Source organism: Numenius arquata, chromosome 8 (assembly GCF_964106895.1).
Source record: "Numenius arquata chromosome 8, bNumArq3.hap1.1, whole genome shotgun sequence".
NCBI classification, from domain to species: domain Eukaryota; kingdom Metazoa; phylum Chordata; class Aves; order Charadriiformes; family Scolopacidae; genus Numenius; species Numenius arquata.
Window position 1 is genome coordinate 59730356 of NC_133583.1, and position 21356 is coordinate 59751711.

Sequence of the window (21356 nt, forward strand, 5' to 3'; positions counted from 1 at the left end):
GGGCCGGGCCCGGGGCCGGTCCGTGAGGGGAGCGGGCGGAAAGTGACAAGTGAGGGGCTTGAGGGCGGCGGAGGCGGCGGCCGCCCTGCGCTCGCTTCCCCGCCCGCCGAGAGAGCGCAGCCCCGGGGGCGCGGCGTGGGACGGGTCGGCGGCGAGCGAGGGAAGGAGGGAGAGGCGGCCCCCGCGGCGGTTGCGCGGGCCGGCCCGGGACGCCGGCGCTGCGCGGTGGATGTGGGAGTAAAGCGCGGCGGCGCCGGCTCAGGAATGCAGCAGCCGGGCGGCGGGGACGGGAGCTTCTTGCTGCTCCCGCTGCTCCTGCTGCTGCGGGCGGGCAGCCGGGCGGAGCTGGGGGACGCCACGCAAGGTAGGGGTGTGCGGGCCCTCGCCAGCGGCGGGACGGGGTGAGGGGGAGTACCGGGAGGGGGGTGGTGGTGGTGGTTGTTCCGTGAGGGGACCCGGGACAGAGCCCTCGGTGTGGGGTCCGGGGCGGCGGGGCCGGCCCTGAGGCGAGGCCGGGGCTGTGGGGGTGAGCGGGGCCGGCCGCCGCCCTGCCCGGGGGCTCCACGGCCCCTCAGCCCGCCGGGGAGCCCGGCCGTTCTCCCCCTCCCGCCCCCGCTTCCCCACCACCTTCCCGTTAACGAACTCCGAGTTTTATACTCGGTCTGTGTTTAATTGCTTCGTAAAAAAGCCCTTCCAAGTGTTCGGCGGAGTTACGGGCGAAGTGTAAGCGTTCCCAGGCGATCCCGCTTTTGATACGTGATTTATGGCTCCCGAGGTGGCGTTATCGACGATGACTTCTCCTTTACCTCCAGCTTTGGGGGATGTTTTGCCATCTCATCCCCCTTGTAGGCTTCCAAGAAGTTGGTTGGTTTTTTTTTTAATTATTATTTTTTTTTTAAGCAATAACCTTAAAGAAAGCCTTTTTTGATTTAATTTTAACAAGCAATAATTATTTTGCGATCCCTCGGTTTTATTAGGGGTTCGATTTCAGCCTTTTGCAAATGATTTACCTTTAAAGCGTAGCACACGCATAAAGGGACCTAGATGGAATTAGGCAAGAAGGGCTGATTTCTGAGGCCAAGTCAGTAAAAAGCGAGCACTGCTTTTGGACGCCTGCATGAGAATTTCAGTAAGAGGTGAATATTCATGCACTCTGTCTCCTTGAAGGTGTTTTGTGGTGGGTACTTAAATCACAAGCTACTTCTGAAAAGTCCTGGTTGATAATATGGCCATATTTAGGATTTAAAGAAGGGTAAAAAGTGAACGCTAAAGAGAGAAAGCTTCAATACATAGCAGTTCAGAACTGAAAAAGCTGTGATTTTAAAACCTCTAAGCCAAATTGCAGATACTGTAGGATAACTGCCTTTAAAAATTCAGTCGTAGCTAACAGATAGAATACTCCTGTCATATGCCTGTGCCTGAATTTCTCTCCCTGTTTCAGTGTGTCCCTAATGGTGCCGTTACCTGGAGCTGTGTGTTAGGTACTGGATCTGCTGGAATGACTTCCAGATATCGCAGTGCGACTCGGTTGGACGCAGGCGTCTCCTGGTGCAGATTCAATGGCTGGATGATGTTCTAGCTTAGGGAAGGAAATCTCCATGGTATCTCAATGGGAAAAATCTCATTTTCTAGTGTCTCCAGGGAATGCTGTATGTACTTAACAAATAGCCGTATTTTTAAAAGGAGAGGGGTGAGGGGGGAAGACAGGCCATCTTTTTTTCCTGCTTTTCAGATTTTCAAAACTTTAGGGTTATAATATGAAATTTTCTGGGGTTGAAAGAGCCTGGAGGGGAAGAAATCCTATGAACATAAAGCAACTGATCATGTTGGGTCCAAAACTGGCAGATTTTTATTTACTGTGAATTCTGCTGGGAAGTACCTTTCATTATATGAATTCACCTTTATGTATGACTATTAATATAGTCATTGTGCACAATTACTTTCCACAGTGAAATATTTCCTGTATTTTAACTGATATCTTTGGCAAAAGCTTACAATGTTGACTCATGGCCAGATCAAGTGATTTATTTACTTTTTTATAGATAGACATCTATCACCTATGTTACACCCACATACTACGTTTTCCCCCAAGCTTGTTAAGGATCTAGGCTTTGTAGAAGGATAAGGGAACCTGAACATCTAATGCTCTAACTAAACAAAAACCCAAAAGTCCTATTGTAGAGTGTTTTACAAATTTCTTTAAGGTGACTGTAGTGTCTGGGTGAATAGATGTTGCTCCAACAGAAACCCAACCAGCCATACAGAACCCTGCAATCCCTACCCTTTTACCCTCATGTTTTTCAAAAAGCTAAGAGTATGGGCCACTAAATAAGTAAAAGACCTTTTTCTTTCCAGGCATGTCAAATAAGGACTGCAGTGGAAGTCCATCCCTGGTAGTAGCCTAAGTTCTACTACCAGAAAAGATGGGCTGGGAGTCCGAGATCTGAGGGTCTCACACAATGAGAATATTGCAGGGTAGTCTGGGCTGTCAGTTCCCTGAGGTCCAGAAGGATCAGAGCCTCGTTGTGCTGCGCTTGGTCCAAACATCTGTGAAGAAGACATGACTCCTGCTCCAGAGACTTCCCAGTTTGACACGCTGATCCAGTAAACGTATACAGATGTGCACGAACGGCCTCGTGCAAGTAAGGCTGATGCAGCTCAGTAGGACAAAGTCAGAGGTGTATCTGCTTGGAGGCCAGCAACCTGCACAGCTATTGTCATATCTCTTCTGGGGTCAAGTGACCGAAACTCTCTATCTCTGTTACCTTCCAAAAGCTCTTTTTTTGCCTTTTCCTCTTCACTTTTTCCCCATCTCCTGCTGCTTCCTTTTTGTCAGCGACCTTTCCTTGTAGAGAGCAAAACAAAACAAAAAGCACATTTTCCTTTGGACATTCATGCTGGCTTTAATGCGTGCTCTTCCCAAGGGTGCTCACGGGCTGGCCCGAGTGTTCCGAGTAAAACCACAAAGTTAACGCAAATGTAGGTAACAGGAACTCTCTAACTTGGATATTTTTTTCATTTTTCGCAGTATGTGACTCTGGGTATTACCACTTCAGCTTTATTATTCTGTATCGTGTAATTTTGTGAGGAGTTACGATGGAATAAGCGCAAATAGTATAAAAGCATTTTAAAAGCATATGGTAAAACTGCAGATCTCTAGATTATGCTTTAGATTATAGGGGGTACCGTTGATTTCCTTGAAAGTTGCCTCTTGTGAGATAAAGTTCCACAGCTCTTGATTAGTCCCTCTGATACCCCAGTGATTAATTGTTTCGTCCATAGGTCAACAGGCTGCTGTTTCAGACTGTATCCACTTATGAGTTTACAAACAAACAAAATGCTTTTGTTGCCATAAGCCCATAAGAGGATGAGAGAAGATGTCACGGTTTGACTTAACCATAATTGTAGTCTCGCATTTCTTGACAAAAGTTGCTCAAAGTATCAGCAAATTATCTTCAGGACATCATTTCTTTGTTTCCATAATTAATGTCTACTGAAGCTGCTCTGTTGATAATGTACCTGCAGGATCTTAAAGCATTGCAAATAGGATTGGGCAGGGGAGCGTTTTAAAGCTTGTGTATGGATTTTAAATACAAATACTTAAATTTAGGCAAAGGGGAGGGGAAAAAAAAAAAAAGCAAGCTTCCCTGAGGTGTGACACTAGATACCACTCTTTGGAAACACATGTAGAAATGCAGCCGTCTTCTGAGACTCAAGAGAGCACCTCAGAGTTGAAAACTCTTTAAAAAAAAAAAAAAAAGTCTCTAACTAAATGCAGCTGCTTTCCACACAGCAATTGTTCTGCAAGTGAGAAATATCTAGAAAGTTAACTAATACAAAATAAAAAGTGCAAAACTTTTTGATCTCCAAGCCGGGGGAAAAAATCTCAAGTCAATCCTCAATTGCAAATTTTACGTTCATGCAATTGTGCACGTTTTTTGAAATTTTGTATCTTAAGAAACATTGGCAGATATAAGCTGCGGTTATTTTCAGCTGTGAAGTTCTGGGTTTTATCTACTCTTTCAGTGGGATGTTCTTGCCTTGCTGCAGGCATCCAGGTGCTGGTACTTCCCTGAGGAAGTTCCTCCCTGAAGCAAAAAACCCTGAGGTTTTGGCAAAGCTGGCAAGTCTCACACCCAGCCGGGCGTAGGTAGAGGTGTGACAGTGATAACGCAGTTTGTGACAGTGACTCCCACGTATTGAGACACTTAAATGAATACCAAATTAAATTATTTTATCGTTAAGGCGCTATCTTTGATCCAAGTTTCCGCTTTTAAAAATTAGCAAACTGGGGCTGTTGTCTTACAATATTCTGTTGAGCTTGGAAGCAGAGGGAAGGTTTATATGAAATCTGAATCTGGTTTTATGGTAGGAAGCAGCAGTTTCCAGTGGTGTGGGTAGTGCAGCACTGGGAGAGCTGGGGAACCGACTCCCTAAAGCAGAGCTTAAAGAAATTTTGGGTTGATTGGGGCGTGGGCAGCAGTTGAATAGTTAAGTGACTTTGTAGGGCTTCTTCCACCCTGGTTTCTTTTTCATTCTAATTGTGGAGATATTGAAAGTCAACGAATCTGCTTATTTATAAATGAAAACAATAGTGAAATTAAGTAATGAGAGCAGTTGTCTATGATTCTTTGGAAATGATAACAAAATACTGGTGTTAGCTGAAGGATGCTTCTGTAGGTTTGGTGGTTGCAGTTTTAAATGCTTTATGATGAGTGAAGAGCGCTCTAAAATTCCTGAAATATTACATTTGGTGTAAAATTTCATTTGGTCGGGTGCTGCAGAAGAAGTTGTAAATTTTTCTGGCTCTTTACAAGCAGTGTCACTGCCCCCTCCTCGTCTGGAGTGCGCCATTTGAGAGGCTTGGTCATGTTTGATGTCTTTTAATTGGGCTGAAATGACAACATGCATAGAAGGGCTGTGAGTTTTGTGAAGGTTAAAAAAATGGAATTATTTCAGCTTAAATAGGTACCACTAGTATGTTATGTAATAATAAAACTCTAAATATTACTGTTATTTAATAGTAAAGTTCTTGTAGGTCCTCTTGGGATTATAATGTAAATGAAAAGAACTTGTATATATTTGGAATCTAATGCAATGTGATATTGAAAATGCTGCTCCGCCAAAGTCAGAGAGCTTGGGAAAAAGAAGTAGCTTTAGAAAGGAACCCTTTGGTGAGGGAAAGTAATAACACAGGCTTCTCAGCGTACTTCCATGCCAGCATCCCGTAGTGAGGAAGATTGCTTTCTAGGATCTCCTCCTGGAGTGGAGATGTCGGAGTGCCACCGTTTCCAAGTAAATCTGCAGAGCGGTAGATGGAAGGAAATGGCAAGTGACATGTGAAATGAATCCCACGGTGCCTGTTGCTGGGATGGATGCAAATTTGGAGGATGATTAGTTAGATATGATTCCCGAAAAATAATACAGAGTGGTCACCAGCAGGAAGAGAAAGCCACATCACTGCCGTTGCGGAGGAACTGAGAGGTGTAAATTAATTGTGTGGCCAGTACTGTGTTTCTGCGGTGCTGTGTACAATGCGAGGCTTTCTCTAATGTATTTCAACAAGTCATTAGCTGGAGTTCATGCCGAAGGCATGAAATGGGCTCTAAAGCAGAAGAAAGCCTAGGTCAAGCCTGCTTTGTTACTTCTACCCAGTTCCACGGGGTAATTGTACTTGATATCCTCTTTTAACAAAAATCCCTTCAGAGGGCTGCACAGAGGCTCTGGTTGTGTTTGATCAGTGAGGTGCTGCAGAGCACAGGGGACTGAAGAACAACAAAAAAATTGCCTCTTGCAGGAAATATCCTGTATCGCTGATGTTGGCAAGGTCTGGGCAGTGCGTCCCTGTGGTCTGGATTGGGACAATTACGTGCCAGTCCAGTAGCGCTGATCCAGGCATGGCTTAACCCACCCGGGGCTTTCTGTTGTCATGTTGGAGGCAAGAAGCCTGAGCGTCCTCATGGTGCTTTGGGAACGTCCAAGGGAAAGGAGATCTCAGGGAAGGTTAAAAAAAATATAACAATTGAGGCAAGTCACCATGTGTAGAGGCAGGACACACTCCTCCTAAAGAGCTTGAGCAAAAGTGCTGGTAACTTTGTGCAGATGTCGTGTGTTTTTTATAACTGCTGCTGATGCCCTGTTCTGCCTTGTGTTGTGCAAAGACATGCTTTCACTCAGTGACAGATACTTGGTACTAGGTTTACGGTAGGACTCAGCTGTCCCAGTATGCGATGGTAAAGTTTCATAACTAGGTGAGTTCTTGAGAAAGCAGTTAGTGGAAGCCTGCATTTTATTAGGAGGTTTTTTTTTTTTTTTTTTTTCAAACTGGCCAGGTCATATGTTGAAACTGATACCTCATGATGGCTTCCTGTGACCTCCTGCTCCTTTCCTCTGAGCTGTGCCTACTCCTGTCCCATTCCCAGATGCTCTGCGCCATCTGCAGCAGAGGTCTGAACATCTGCTCCACGCGGATCTGGGAAAGAGACGGGGTGGTGAAGCTCTGTGTCGGAGCACAGCAGCAGACCATGGGAAATTGAAAGATCAGAGATAAGCAAGGAAAAAATGTTCAGCAACTTTATAACTTCATCACACATTCCCTCCAGAGGCTGGAGATATATGAGGGTATGCTTTTCTTACCCTCAGAGCTTGAGATGATCTGTGGAAGGATATGCACTTCCAGATTCACAGCGTTAAGATATGTTAGAGACACAGCCTAAGAGATGGCTATTTTGTCCTCCTCTGAAGGAGGTGGCACGGTCCCTCCTGAAGATGCTAAGCCACACTTTAAAGGATCAATGGTGCAAGGGTGATGTCCTGCCTGAGATTGTCCGCGTTGTGGGTGGTAGATACAGAACATAGTAACACATAACGTTCAGAGAAACTGTGTGCTTCGGTGCTGAGAATACATACGTTTGTGGAGTATGTAACTTAGAGAGGGGTTTTGTTTTCTTTCTGTTGAATTCGGTTTTGGTAATTCTGTCCCCAAAGAACAGTATAGTTGTGTACACAGAGCGGTCTGTGGGAGAAGCCAGAAGCTTGGCCAGATGACAAAAAAAAGAATTGGTGTTAGAACTAAGATTAGATCCTTTTTTGACCAATTGAAGTCCTCTTTGCAAAACTGCTGTTACCTCATCTTTCTCTTCCACTCTCATCTGCGACACCTTTATAGAACTACTGTATATTTGAGCGCTGTGGAGTCTACACTCTATTTACAGCAGCTTTTGCCTCTCCCAGTTTTTCCTGTAAGAGGTCAGTTATCATAGTTGAACATCTCTTCTCCAAAATTAACTTGGCTTCAAATAAAAGGAAGTATCTTTGTAATTGTTTTGTTTACTCTGAAATACTTGATGTGCTGTATAAGTAACAAGCATTCGGTATGCTTTAGTTTTTAATTTTATTTTATATGTTAATTATTCATCCCATATGTTTTGATTATTTTTTTTTTTAAGAATACGTTATCTCTGTGAATTTAGTGAAAATTTGCAGCATGATGGAGACATCTCTCTTTCTCCAGAACAAGCTGAGTGTAGAGAGCACCACATTGAGCTTTCAGTGTGTTTTGCCCCAAATGACAAGAGGTCATTTAATTCCCAGTCGATTGCCAGAGAAATGGGATTTATGTCATTAAATGCTTTCAAAAGGTCACAGAATAACACTCGATGGATCTTTTCTTCTGGCCACTGACTTGTTATTCTAGTGTCTTGAATTATTTTCTCTCCCTACATTTAAAGCCCTTCTCCAAATGAAAAAAAAAAAATTGGTTGCCAGTTTTTTTTGTGAGCGCCCTTTGCTTTTTTATGAAGAGTAGAAGCCCAGAGCTCCCCTGAGAGCTGAGTAGCCCTGGAGGGCTAGTACCATCCCACAGCTGAGGAGCTGGCAGAGAGGGAAGCCGGTAATTAGAAGTGAAAATGTGGTAGTTTAGAAGTAACTATCAGCCAATGATTAAATCTGAATTTCCAAGTGGGTTCTTCTTTTGTTCAGGCCCCGTCTGGGCATTGCGTGCATTTTGCTACTGCTGGGCAGGAGAGTTGTGTTGGCTCTAATTAGCGGGATGTCAGCGCTGGCTGGTGCGAAGCTGGCCCCCTTCGAGCTGCTGTGGATGCTCATAAGGTTTGAGCCTCCTCATCGATTTCTCTTCTAATATGTGGGGCAACTCAGTGGTGTTGCCGATGCTTTTTCCAGCTCTGAATGGTCCGGAGTTGTGGTTTGAGAGCACGGTCCCTTTGCCTGGTAGAATTAACTTGGGGGTGCCGGGCTGCTGGCACTTCTCAGGGTGAAACACTTCGTGTTCTCGATAGGACATCTTTGAACTGAGGGCCTCTTACTTCTAAATTCACTTTTCTTGGCAGCCCGTCAGAGTCCAAGTCTGGCAACCTTTGTGAGATGCAACAAGCCTCACTTATTTTAGCTATTGGTCTGTCACTGTGTTTTTAATTTACTGTAATTTAATAACTGACACAATGCTGGAATAAATAAATGGGCTGTGAACATTCTCATAGACTTTGGAAGTCCAGATCGGGGAAAGATTTAGCTTTTAATTAACACTGTCCATGAGATTTATTGTTAAAATTGTATCCTTTTAAATAAGTAAATCTGAAGTTGAGTAAGAGATGACTAATTGAAACCTGGTGTGGGATAACAGACTGCGTTCTCGTGCGTGCAGTAGTGGAGCACGGTGCCTTCCCCAGCAGAGCGAGCCGAGGCCCATCGTGGCTCTGGACTCTGTTTCTCATAAGTTATGGGTCGTTCCACTGCTGGGCCATCAGTTGGATGTTGTCGGTATTTATCCTCTCCCTTTATTTTTCCTGTGTACGATATGTTGCTATATTTTGAAAAACACATGTTCTTCTCGACATGCGCAGTATATTACATGTCTATAAACCAGATTTTTAGTGCAGCAAAGAGCTTTAGGAAGGTCTTCGGATGCCCAGCTAACAAGAACTGTTGAAGGGATTTTGCTTCTTTTAGCACCTACTGCTCGGTAAATTCTCCAGAAAGAGGCCCAGGTGAGGGAAGAAGCTGTAAAGGCATCTTCTCGCTGTAGAGGAATCTTAATATTTAGCAAAATTGTAATTCATCAGGGATCAAAAGATGCTCCTCTAATTTTCATTCATTATATAGGGGTAGATGATAGCTCATCTGCCACTTTGAGAGTTCGTTTGTAGGATGTGATTTATGGTCTCACATTCTGGTCTTGTGATTTTTTTTTTTTTTTAAATTTTTTTTAAAACACACACGCGTCTTTTAAATCCTGCTGAATATTTCTGACTCTTACAACGTGTTGTGTAGTGAACCCTGAGCAGTAGTAAAAGGCTCACAAAACTAGAGAATATTTTATGTGCAGATCTTTGGTCTCCTACTTTTTATAGCAGCAAACCTGGTCCAGATATGAGGAGCTCTGTGATCACCTCTTTTCATTTCAGGCTGAAAATCTACAGGGAATGTCAAAGATTGATTTGCTTTTGTTTTATTTTGTTGATTGTGCTATTCAGGGCAAGACAGATTAGGCTGGGCATTAAGCTAACTGTCCCATTCCTTTCTTCCTGAACTGGTTTTAATGGGGAGCCAGATTTGGCAGTGGTCACGCTTGTCCCTCTGGTTTCAAAATCTGTTTATCTGTGAAGGTCCTAATAGTTCTGGGGAAGTTCTTTGATCTGCCTTGGAAATTTTAAAAGTTGATAGTTGGTATTGGGGGAAGGGGAAAAAGGTCCTCTCAGTGTCGATACCAGGTAAAGTTAATTTTCAGAGAATTTGTTTAATAAAGAAAGAGAGACTACCTGCAAACTCACAGTTTTTCCTTGTCATAAGGTAATATAATCTCTTGTGTGAGGGCTGCAGGTGGAAGAGACTCCTGTAAATGTGGGACCTTTACAAGGATTTCAGGGAACCTGAACATCTAAGGTTGCTCTGGCATCATTCATGGGGCATCTTCAGTTCTTTCATTTGAGGCCATTCTGAAGACTCTGGGTTTGGAGCTCTGAAGCACTGGGCAAATTTTTGGCTTTATTGTTATCACGATGTACTTCTGGTATAATGGGCCCATCCAGCTTTAAAAATCTGTGGGCAGCTCTAAGAGCAGTCCCCTTTTTCAAGGAAAAAATGTCTTCACTGGCATGGTTTGTCCTGTTGTGTCAGTAAATGGCTGAAGCTGTTGCCTCAGGCATCGGAGACCATCCATCAAGGGTCATAGCAGGGAGAGCAACACTATCACGGTTTTGTACATTAGGTTTTTTTTCTTTTCTTTTTTTGTCAGCTCTACAGAAATCCCCTACCCAAGCCCTGTAATTGTCGGATGTTCTGTTACACTCTTCCCCCCCCCCCGCCAGTTATTATCTCCTAAGATTATCAAAGGTAACTTCACATGGACTAATTGTAATAACTGAAAAGGCCTAAGGGGAAGAATTCTGTCTCGACGTTGCAAGTAGGGGATTAAGCGTGTATATATCCAGTGTCATTTGCTGAGAGGTGTCTATGTACATACCTGTCAGAAGAACTGTAAAATCATTTGAAATATTGCAAAGGATAGCTATGTGGTGATACGGAGGCTCAACTTACTTTTGCTTTTGTGGCATTATCCCATTGAAGCTAATTTTATACACTTTTTTTTCCTCCCCTTGCCTGTATAAGCTGGTGTCAGGCTCCTCGAGAAGGCACTTAGGATCTTCAAGGATTATTGTGCTAATTTAGCTTTCATTTCATCAGGTATCAAGGCCTGATATTATCCTGCTATTTGTTACTTTACTTTTACTGTAAATTACTGACACCAGAGATGGTTGGTGATTACGGTGAGGATGACTGAGGTGCAGGAAGGAAATACTAGTTTTTGATCTCTACTTGTTTTGCTGTCTTAAAGATCCTACAAGTGGTTGTGATCCTCCGGGGCTCAGTCATTCAGTAACGCTGATTAAAATAGTCAATCAGAGCCACAGAGCCTGACAGATTTTCTGCCAGAGTCCTTTAAAGGATACACGTAATGTATCTTTTAGGAAATTTATCGGGCAATTGCTTTCAGTCAGCTGAAATATTTCCCGTATAAAAGAATGCCTGCTGGGCTGGACCTGTGATGCGAAGTACTGTCGTGTCGGAAATAGCTTGGATTCGTGGCATCTTTTCCTTACAAATATATATTTTTTTTTCTAATGATCAGTGTTTTTGTTAAAAATAACAGCACCAGATTTCTGTTTGTTCTATAGCATTCCCAGGTTCTAAGTTGTTTCTTCTGAACTGTAGCATATTGAGTAATACAGGCATCTGAATCCATTCAGCATATCAGCTTTATTTAAATAAGGGGTAAAAAGTGAATTATCTAACCATTCAAAAAGATTTATCTGTCTTAATTTTAGCGTCAGTGGAATCACTTTTTAAGCTTTTTCTTGGGACTTTTGGATAAAATAGAGCTGCTTTCAATGTGAAAATGATGTGTGGTGCAAGCCCACCCCTTGAGTGTGATGTTATCGCCCTAAAAGATGCATCTTTAAGCAGTTAGCACGAACTCCTTCCTCTTAATGATGGTACTTGCTACTAATAGACATAGAAAGTGAATTGAAAAGTTACTTTGATATATTTTTCTTATTTTTCTATTTAAAAAAAAAATGATTTTATTTTAAAATACTGTTGATAGTTTGTTTCCAGGCACACTTCACCTACAAGTGAACAAGGGGAGTCCTTTCACAGAAAGCAATTTCAGTGCCGAGTGTCCCAGGATATCTTATCCTGCAGAGCAGAGAAATGTAGTTCTTCCCGTTGACCTCGTTGGGATTTAAAGGACACGTGGGGCTTTAAAGACAAGGAAGAGGTGTTCTGTTCTGTTTTGCCACATTTCTCCTTTACACTGGTACAACTCCTGAGTATTTCCCGTCCGTTTTGGTGTTGTTTGAGTGTGGGGTGGTACCACTGAGATGGTTTTGTGCAGCAAAGGCAAACTAATTGACAAATGGTGACAGTCTGGAGTTCTGCCGATGCCCCTTTTCCCAGAGATGTTAAGTGTCCACTGCAGAACGTGTGAAATTTGAATACTTTGGATTTTGTCTTTAAGCAGAATATAGTGTTGCCTTTGCTTCCTGCACCAAATGCCATGGGAGACAGGATAGTTTTGATCTGTGCCGTCCATACTGTGATGTGTCGGTGTCTCAGCTTTCAGGGATGAAAGACGACTTGTCATTTAAAGCGCTTGCCATATGAGAAAACAGCGTCTATTCTGGCATAGCTGTTTGGGGGAAGGGAGAAAGCAAATGCTTTGCATACAGGAAAATATCTGCTCAGGGGGTATTTGATTTCGCTAAACAAAATATTATCCAACCTCTTTTGCATGACTTTCATACCATAATGGGGTTAAAATGAACAGCCAAACGCAAATGGTTCCACTTCTTGTTCCATATACATGTTCTCATGCCCTCTACCAACCGTAACCATAATATCCTGTCTTTTTTTTCCCTAAGAATTAAATAAATATATACTAGGAAATTAAAAGGCATCTCCTTTGCCTAGTAATAAATAGTATAGAATACAGTGAAATCCTAATGGAAAGATACCGTCTATTTCCACTAGAAATATTTTGCAGACTGAATGAATGACTTGAAATAAGTGGCTTCGTTTCCAAATTTTAAATCCGTTTGTGTGTCAGGAAAGCATTTTCAGTATTTAATGAGAGCTGTTGCTATTTGAGACAATATTTGTTCTTGAAGCCTATATTTAGTAATTGCATGTGCAGTTCAAGGAGAGTAATAGGAATTCTCTGTGCGTGAACTTACTTTTCACATTTTGGAGGACTATAAGAATATAAAAAAGGAAATGCTTAATGCTGTGCTTCTAAATTAGCTCTCTTGATTGGGAAATAACTCTGGGTTTAGTCTCCTTTGTGGCTTCTTTGGCTTTTACTAGTTTTCTCATCACTTTGTAGAGTTCTGAAATGAGTGATTTTTGTGTATGTAGAAAAAGGATTTCATAATCTTCAGGATTTTTCTGTTTTGCCTGAATCTATCAAACATTTGTTCAGATGAAGCAAAAGGGAAGACAGCTTAAAGTGTCTTTTTCCTGTTGCACAAGATTTGATCCTTGCTTGAGTTCTGCAGAATTTACTAGTCGGAGCCAAACTAGGAAACATTCTGGATATTTTATGTTCATTCATCTTTGATGTTTGGGATTTGGGACTTCAGTGGTTTATTTTGGATATAAGCCCAGGTGAAAATGTGCTGGAAAAGGGGTGCACCTGGCAGGCGAGGTTCTGGCAGCCCTTTTCTGGCCTGCACCAACAGGTTCTGTCCTGGGCCAATTTTAATCCGAGGCGTTTCTAGGGTTTCCATCTCCCTTGTCTCCGGAGACCGGTATGTCTGAAGATACAAAATACAGGAGGGTCATCCCAGTGGAGCACAAACACTGAAGGTTTGGAAATTCAGTGTTAGTGCCTGCTTTCCGGGGCGAGGTTTATGTTATTTTTTTGTTCTGTGTGTTTTTTTTTTTTTTACGGAGCTCTGTTGATTGTTGAGATTTGGAGGTGAAACGGTGTACACTGAACTTTGTGATTTTTATTGTCTTTGGTAGATGCCAGGAGTATTTGGAAGCATCATCTCATCCAGAGTGCAGCTGCGTTTTTACTCACATTCTTTTATGAGGAGCAGAGCGCACTTTGGGGCTACGCTATTGACCTACTCTGACAAATCATTTCTACTGGCAGTTCAAAGTCCTGGAGCTTTGTTTGGGTTTTAGTGTATTCTTGTGTCAGCGAATAACTGCTTAGATGTTTTCTATTAACATCCCTTTAATTTTGGGATATGCTTTACTTAATTGAAACTTTGAAGTCACAGGAAGATATTTTGACCAAACCTGTTCTTCCTTACGCTGATGTAAATGCAGAATAAATGCAGACTGTGAGCCACGCTGGTAATAAATTGTCTTTGTTGAAGAGTCCATAATTTGAAAGTTTCCAGTTCCTTTGGAGTTCAGGAAGACTGCAAATTTCTTGACTTTCCAAGCACGCTGCAAGGCTTTCCCGCTCATCTGAGCTGCTTAATAAAGAGTAGATGGAAGGAAGAGTAGCTCTTAGAAATCACGAATGGATAGCGGTGGTCACTGATAAGTGCTCCATGACATACGTTGCATGCGTTGTTTTAAAAAAGCTATTTAAATGCAGGTTTTTTTCTATACGTGCCAAAAGCATGGAGCAGTTATAGTTTTAAATGAACACCCTGATTTGGTGTTAGAAATGTGCTTCAATTCTTACGTGCACGTGATGAACAGCAGAGGAATATAACGTACCATGAAGTTACGTGGCGGTGCCAGCTCTTCCGTTGTTCTGTGTTTCTAAGCAGATGCTTATTCTTTAATCTAGGGAGTGATTGGTATATTCTCCACAGTGTGACTGATTTACCAAGAGATGCAATCAATTTGTCTCCAAGCAGAGACATGTCTGGTCTAATACAATACAGGCACACTAATGACAAAGCACTTTCCAGTGCTTTTTCTTATTTTTCCAGTTTTTAGTGACGGGGATTATTAAAAAAAAATAAAAATCCATCTGTACCAGTTTAGTTTTTCAGGGGAGAATGTACTGGGGAGCAGAATTACAGATGTTCACGTGCCCAAACTCTGTGATGGTATTAGCGCATGACAAAGCTGCAGCGCTGTAGGGCACGGCAGCTAAAAATGATTGACCTATTTTTCTTTCAAAAACTTTGTTTATATTAGAAGAAGCTTTATATCTCAAATAAAATTAGCTTTATGGGAATGGGAACTCCACTTGTAATGATTCAGTTTAGAAGAGTAATGTCAACACCCCAAAAGATTTCTGGCCTTTGATTTTCCCAATGTCCAATGGAAGCCTTTCATAGGGGCTGGATAATGTCTCCTCCTGACTTCTGTTGCAGCACACAAAGAGAACTGTCTTGACAGCTTCCAAACCAATAATATCTTACTTATGTTTCAATATATGAATAACAGCACAGGCTTTCTAGAGATTATCTTTTTGTAATGTCTTTGGTTCTGTAACATACTGTAGCCAGATGAATGCAAATCCTTCAGCATTTTGAAGAACAGGAATGTGTCCCTTTAAAAAAAAAAAAGAAAGTGTCTTATAGCAGGGATGTGCAGTAACATTAATTCACTGAGCCAGAGTTGTATTCTTTTAATTAAGAGGTGCAGTTAGCTGAGCACACGATACTTCTTCCTCTTCATGCTGTTTCTTTCCTCTTTTCTAATCTCTGTTCTCCAGTGTGGTTTTTTTTTCACGGTCCTTGTGAGTCTTGTTTTTTCAAAGTGATCCCCTGCTGGCTGTTTTGAGGTCTGTTGAAGCAGTTTCTTCAGCTCTGATTTAAAAGAAGATGTTCCCTTTGATTACATAAATAATTCCATTGCTGTCCATGCGATTAGTTTCTTTGCGGTGGAAGAGCTGGGAGGAGAAGAGGCCGAGGAGCTGCCAGCGCTTCTTGGCTTCATCTGCTGTGATGATGCCCCATCCGACCGGGATGTGTCTTTGTGCATCCCTGGTCCGTCATCCTGGGCTGGGCACTCCGCCAATGAGTCTTTGTACCAGATAGTGCACGGAGAGACTAGTGGAGAAGCCCTTCTGTGCAAACCGATGCTGGAAATGCTCTGCTGGTGTTGAAAAAGGCTGTTCCACGTGGTGTTGCTGCAGATGGCTCTGGTCCTTCTCAGCAGGCAAGTCCTATGGCAAGTTCTGGTGCTTTATCAGCTACAGGAAGAAGTGAGAACTCCTGCTAATCTTCTTACAGAGGCAATTGCTGCGGTGAGGAAAAATGCCTCAAGCTGTTACCTCCTCTGCAGGGCTGGTTTGGTTTTCCCCTTTCCTATCATCTCCCTTTGCCCCACTGCCCGCGTTTGCCTTTTTTCTTCTGTTGACAGGGAATGTTGCCAATTTATTCTCATCTTGAGGAAAACTTTGAAAACAGTAACTTGCCCTTAATTTAATATCTGCCGGTTCCTAGATTACTGCGGTGGCAGAATCTGAAGTGTTCAGACTGGGGACATCTGTGTTTGTTTAAGAAACAACAGGAGATGCAGTAGATGGAAAATAGATGAAGTTTGTTGAGGCACAAGAAACCGGCAAGATACCTTGAAGAAAGTGTTAAATAACAAGCTCTGCTTAAGGCCCCCATCCAGCAAAGCACTTAAACATATATTGTAACTGTAAACAGTCGTGACGTCCAGTTGATTTAAATGGGACTAGTTTTGTGTTTAAAGCTAGCTACTCGCTTGAGTGCCTTTCTGGATCAGGGCCTAAGTAAGTGAGAGTTTTGAGTTGTTTTTCACTTACAAGAGTGAGACTTGAAAGTGAGACCTGACCAGTGGTTAGTGATGTCCTGGGGCATCGGAGATCTCGGAGAGACTTTTTAAGGCTGCATCCCAGCTGCTGCTTTTCCTGCCACTTGCAAATATGCTGCTTCTTCTTCGCTTATTTTTCTGCTCACAAGTCAAATGACTTATGCAGAACATAAATCTAAAAGATGCAAATAATTCATTACATGCCAGGTTAATGGTGTAACTGGTTACATTTTTCAAGGGTGTCAACCCAGCTTGTGTGGTGGGAGAGAAAGAAGGGAAGGAGCAATAAAAGTAGTGAAGTAGAGGTGTCTTTCTTGTTTGCTGACGTAAGTACATGTAAAATTCTTAGTTTTATATAAGTACACAGAACTATATGTGAGGTTTAAAAATATATAGGTCCTATGTAGATAATCACTATCTGTGAATCTTCAATCTATCCTGGAAGTGTTTCTTAGGGAAACAGGAATTTTTTTTTTCAAGCAGTTATTTCCCTATGATTTTGATTACTGGGAGGAACTTGCTTAGTGGGCTTGATCCCACAAACTGTTTCTCCTGCAAGTTGTCTGTATTCCAGAGAGCTGTCTGCTGACCTGAGAGGAGGCTGCCCTGCAGAGATTGCTGTCCCCCTTCAGGTTGGCCATTGACTTACTCTGCAACAATTTGTCTCTGTCCCAGTCTGTGTGAAGTAGGATAATAAAGCTTACCCACCTGTGTAACAGAGGCCTTACCGTGCAAAAATACCAGGTAGCACTATTAGGTGGGGGGGAAGTACTCTATACCTGCAACTTTAGACTATTTACAGGGAATGTAGCAATGTTTTCATTAACAAATAGGTAAAGTGCATGGCATCACTTAAAAAAGACTATTAGGAAATAACGCTACGGTTGTCACTATCTTAGTATTGGCAAAAATGTGAAGGGTAGTGTTCTTATCCCTTAGGTGTGGAAATTCTGCTGCTGCTATTCCTGCTGATTGAACTGTTCTGGCTAACGTGCTGGCTACCTCCTATTCCTCTCCTGGCTTGCAAGTCCATGTCATTTCTGACTCTAAATAGCATAGTACTTTGAAGGAGCTGGCAGAGGAAAAGGGTTGCCATAGCAGGGTAATAAAGAGAAATGAAGATGAGAATCAAATTTGTTAAAGAATAATATTTGTTTTTATTGTGTATTGCATCTGCAGGGCCTAGGCAAGATTAATGCCCCGGTTCAGGATGTGTACAAACGCCTGGTAAGGGACAGGCTCCTTTCTCTACTACTTTTATAGTCTAAATCTCAGTGGTGGTGATATCAGTGGTAAAACCCTGTTGACTCCAGCAGAAACAGGAGGTTGCTTCTCCCTTCAATGTGTAATGAAGTGTGTGAGGAGGAGCAGTAGCCCAGAGCAGAGATTTGACCAAAAATCACACAACAGATTAAAAATAAAGCACAGACTCTCCCGAGTCTACAGCAGGGACTTTTTAAGCTGCCCAAAACACGTCTCAAGAAGTAAATGAAAGAATATAGAAAATTGTGAAATAAGCAGCTCTTCTGTTAATCTTCAGTCATCGGCCGTGGGGGTGTGTGTACAGCATAGTCAGTAAAGACTTTTATAATTGTTCCTACATAAGCCTTAGGTCAGGAAATACACCTGACAACGCTATAATTTGTAGACCTGTGCAAAACACCTTTTCATAAGGCTTTGTTTCATATTTCTCCTTACAAATTTTCCTAGCGTTTTACGCGCACAAACTATATCATTGTTTTGGAAAATGCGAGCCTGACCACTGTAAATGGGTTTATATTTCCAACAGGGCAGTTATTTAATTTCCTGTTGGAAGTCTGCAAATGTTGGCACTGTTCACTCGCTGGCAGGAAGCCAGAGGAGAGCAGGGTGTCATTAACGTGCTACAGTCCATTCGAGATTGCAATTGGTTTCATCCAAGCTTGGAGACTGGGCTATAAGAAAATATATATATATATATTTTTATTAAATGTCATAAAAGCAGTCAGGGAGATAGGGGTGAAAGGGTTATTCTCTAGAATAGGTTATTCTCTAGAACAGGTTATTCTCTAGCATGAGAACGGCTTTTGTTCTTACTTACTTAGGCTTGTGCTGGAGGAATCCTCACTTTGCGGCAGACTTAATCTCGCCTGGTAGTTTTCCATTAAAGCACCACAAAATGAAAGCTGAGGTCTGATCCTGAAGCTGGCTCTTTCAGTAGAAACATGTTTCCTGACGCAGTTACCTTCCTTGGGATCCACGGGCACGGTCCCCATGGGAGGACGGGTGCCAAGGTTGGAACCTCTTAATAGTTGCAGTGACGTGACTGAAAGTCCTGAAGTCACCCAGGTGCATTTCCAAAGGATGCATCGGCATCCAGAGGGCTGAGCTGTTTGGAAAACGCTGTCTTTAGAGACAAGTGCTTAGACATGGCTTGGAAAGCAAACTCTTCCGAACAAAAAAGATATTTTTGTTCTGAGCTTGTTTTAAATATACAGACTCAACTCTGCAAAAACGAATCAGACTGGTTTAGTGTAAAAACACATAATTTACCTTGGGTGCCTGGTGTAGCCTATCTATAGCTGCATGGTCTTCAGGCAGGCTAATTTTCTCTGTGTAACAGAGTTATTAGCTCATGTGGACCTTCTGGTGCACCATTTCTGGTGCCCAACTTCCTCATGGAATTCTCCATCTTACTGTGGTTTGCAATGGAGATAGACTTTTAACAACATCTACAGCTGGAAATAAAGGGAGCCAACCCCCATTTTCTTTTGCAAGTTTTTCACTTTGAAAGGAGCTGTGTGTTGAAAACAAATGGTCAAGCCACGTGGTGGACTCTTCATCACTTGGAAGGCTTTAAATCAAGGCTGAGTTTCTGAACTCAGAAAGTGGGCTCCGTGCGAGAGCTGCCGGATGTCGGAAGTTGTGGCGTGTGTCATGCGGGGGATCAGACTTACCATTATTGTGGTCTCTACTAAAGCTCGCACAAGGCAGTACTTCAGTGTAATCTCTTTGGATTTACCCTGTTCTGAACTGGAGCAGCTGCTTTTTCTCAATGGTTTGGGTGTGGAAGAGGAGGCGCTCGTAGAGAACATGCACAATTTAGATGTTATAGTTAATATTTGCACTCACTTTTTCTGGCTTAACTGAAGCTGCGGTAGGTAAAGCTGGATGATGGAAAGCAGAAAGATAAAAAGCATGTTTTAAACACCTGTCATACTTCGGTATTGTTTCTTGGATGATATTCCTGCCTGCTGATAATATGGAGCTTGGGCCATCGATAGGTATTGAATCGGAATAACTTTTGTGTGTCAAAAGATCAGGTCCTTTTTTTTCATTGGGTCCTGAGAGATGCGCGGTGCAGCTAAAGGAAAATGCACCTAAAAAATAAAGCATGTAAAAAAAAAAAATATGCCGAAACTCATGTACTGCAATAACGTACTTCTGCCACTTTCATATTTTTTGTGATAACTTATTTAATGAGATCTGTAGGTTTTCTTTTCTTTCTTTTTTCTTTTTTTGAAGCATACAGATGAATACACTTATCTGTATTTACATCCTGAAAGGCAACCTAGAGAGTGTTCTTTCCATATGTTCGTGGAGGTTACAGCAGTAATAAGTGTATAGGGACAGGAGACCCTCTGGTCCTTTACAGTTTCTTCTGGGTGTTAAATTTCATGCAGAAAATATGGTTCTTATTGCAGTTTGGCAGGCTTTAGAAAAAAGCAAATCTTTTCAATGTTCCATCTAAAAGAAATATAGCACACTCAATTTTTATTTCTTTGCTGTCTCTTAGTGATAGCATCCAGAAGTTATCACTTTTTTTTTTTATAGTAGGTTTGATCAAGGGATCTGAGAACTGTTTATAAACAATTTTTAATTGTTTACTGTGTCTTGCTTTGAGTTAGTTATGTATTTTCTCGTTTTAGATACATGTAGAGGAGCACAGGTGAAATAGCTTGTTTGAGATCCCAAAAGAGAAGCCATAGCAGGTCTGGAAATAAATGCCAGGGATTTTCTCTTCCACACACCTCTATTTTACCAAAATTTTAAGATCAAAGCCCTATTTTATTTTTTTTTTCCAGTCATCTGTTTTAAATGCAAATTTGGACTAAAAACCATATCTCTATTTAGACATCTAAAAATCAGGTTTATATAGCAAAGGGAAAATAAAAGAACACCAATCAGCCACACAACAAACAGTGATAACTTATCAACATGCTAATGTATCCTGCTACAAAAATGAACTCAAAATATCGCGAAAGTAGCATGAAATACTTCTTTAAAGTGCAACGACTGAGTTGCTATGTAAAAAAAACCAAACCTCCAAAACAACAGCTCCTCCCAAGCCCCAACTTGACATATGCTTACATGATAAATAACTTGATGCAGAATATATTTTTTCCAAGGAGCACTTCCATTTATCATGTAATGTTCAAATTGTGTAGCTGTCAAATATAAAATGATAAAGTGCTTTTAAATTTGCTATCTTGTCTTCAAAAAGTATTTTGATTAACAGTCTTGAATGATGGAGTTCAAAATCCTTAGCAAATCGGGATGATATAAAAAATGCTGGGATTTGGTAGACTAAAGTCTAAAGTTAGTAAGTAAGAGCCTGTGGAAAGCAAATGTAAAGAGGAAAAAGTACGTAAGGAGATCTATAGTTACTTATAGAGATTATACTTCTGATGTGAGGACGTCCCCTTGGTATATGGGAATGATAGGTGTCAGTAAAAGAGAGGTGGTGGCCTCAAACACAAGACGGAGGCATCTAAAAATCTGTGCATGTGACTACAGAGATGGGTACAACAGCTTAGGATAAACACAGCAACAAAATCAGAAAAGCCAAGGTATAGAATAGCACTAAAGCACTAAAAGAAGCAGAAAAAGAGAAAGCCGAGCGAAATGCTGACTTGTGATTCGGTGCACAGGAAAACTTCTTCATAGGCGAAATGAAAGGCTAAAATCTTTAAATTTTTATTGTGCTGCTTTCCACCCTGAAAAAAACCCAGCAGACACAATGAATGCAAAGATGTGAGGACTGTAATCTCAGTGTAGAATAAGAAAAAACAGTTAGGGAATACTTGGATAAATTAGATGTT

The 21356-nt window shown here is 41.9% G+C and overlaps 1 protein-coding gene across 1 annotated transcript in view; it reads left to right on the top strand.

Annotated features, from left to right (window-relative positions):
• The first annotated feature begins 264 nt into the window (after positions 1–264).
• ROR1 (receptor tyrosine kinase like orphan receptor 1) overlaps positions 265–21356 on the top strand; it is a 174802-nt gene continuing 153710 nt past the window's right edge. The window contains exon 1 of the mRNA XM_074151650.1: positions 265–364. Within this exon, the coding sequence (XP_074007751.1) occupies positions 265–364 (100 nt within the window). The remainder of the gene's footprint in view (positions 365–21356) is intronic.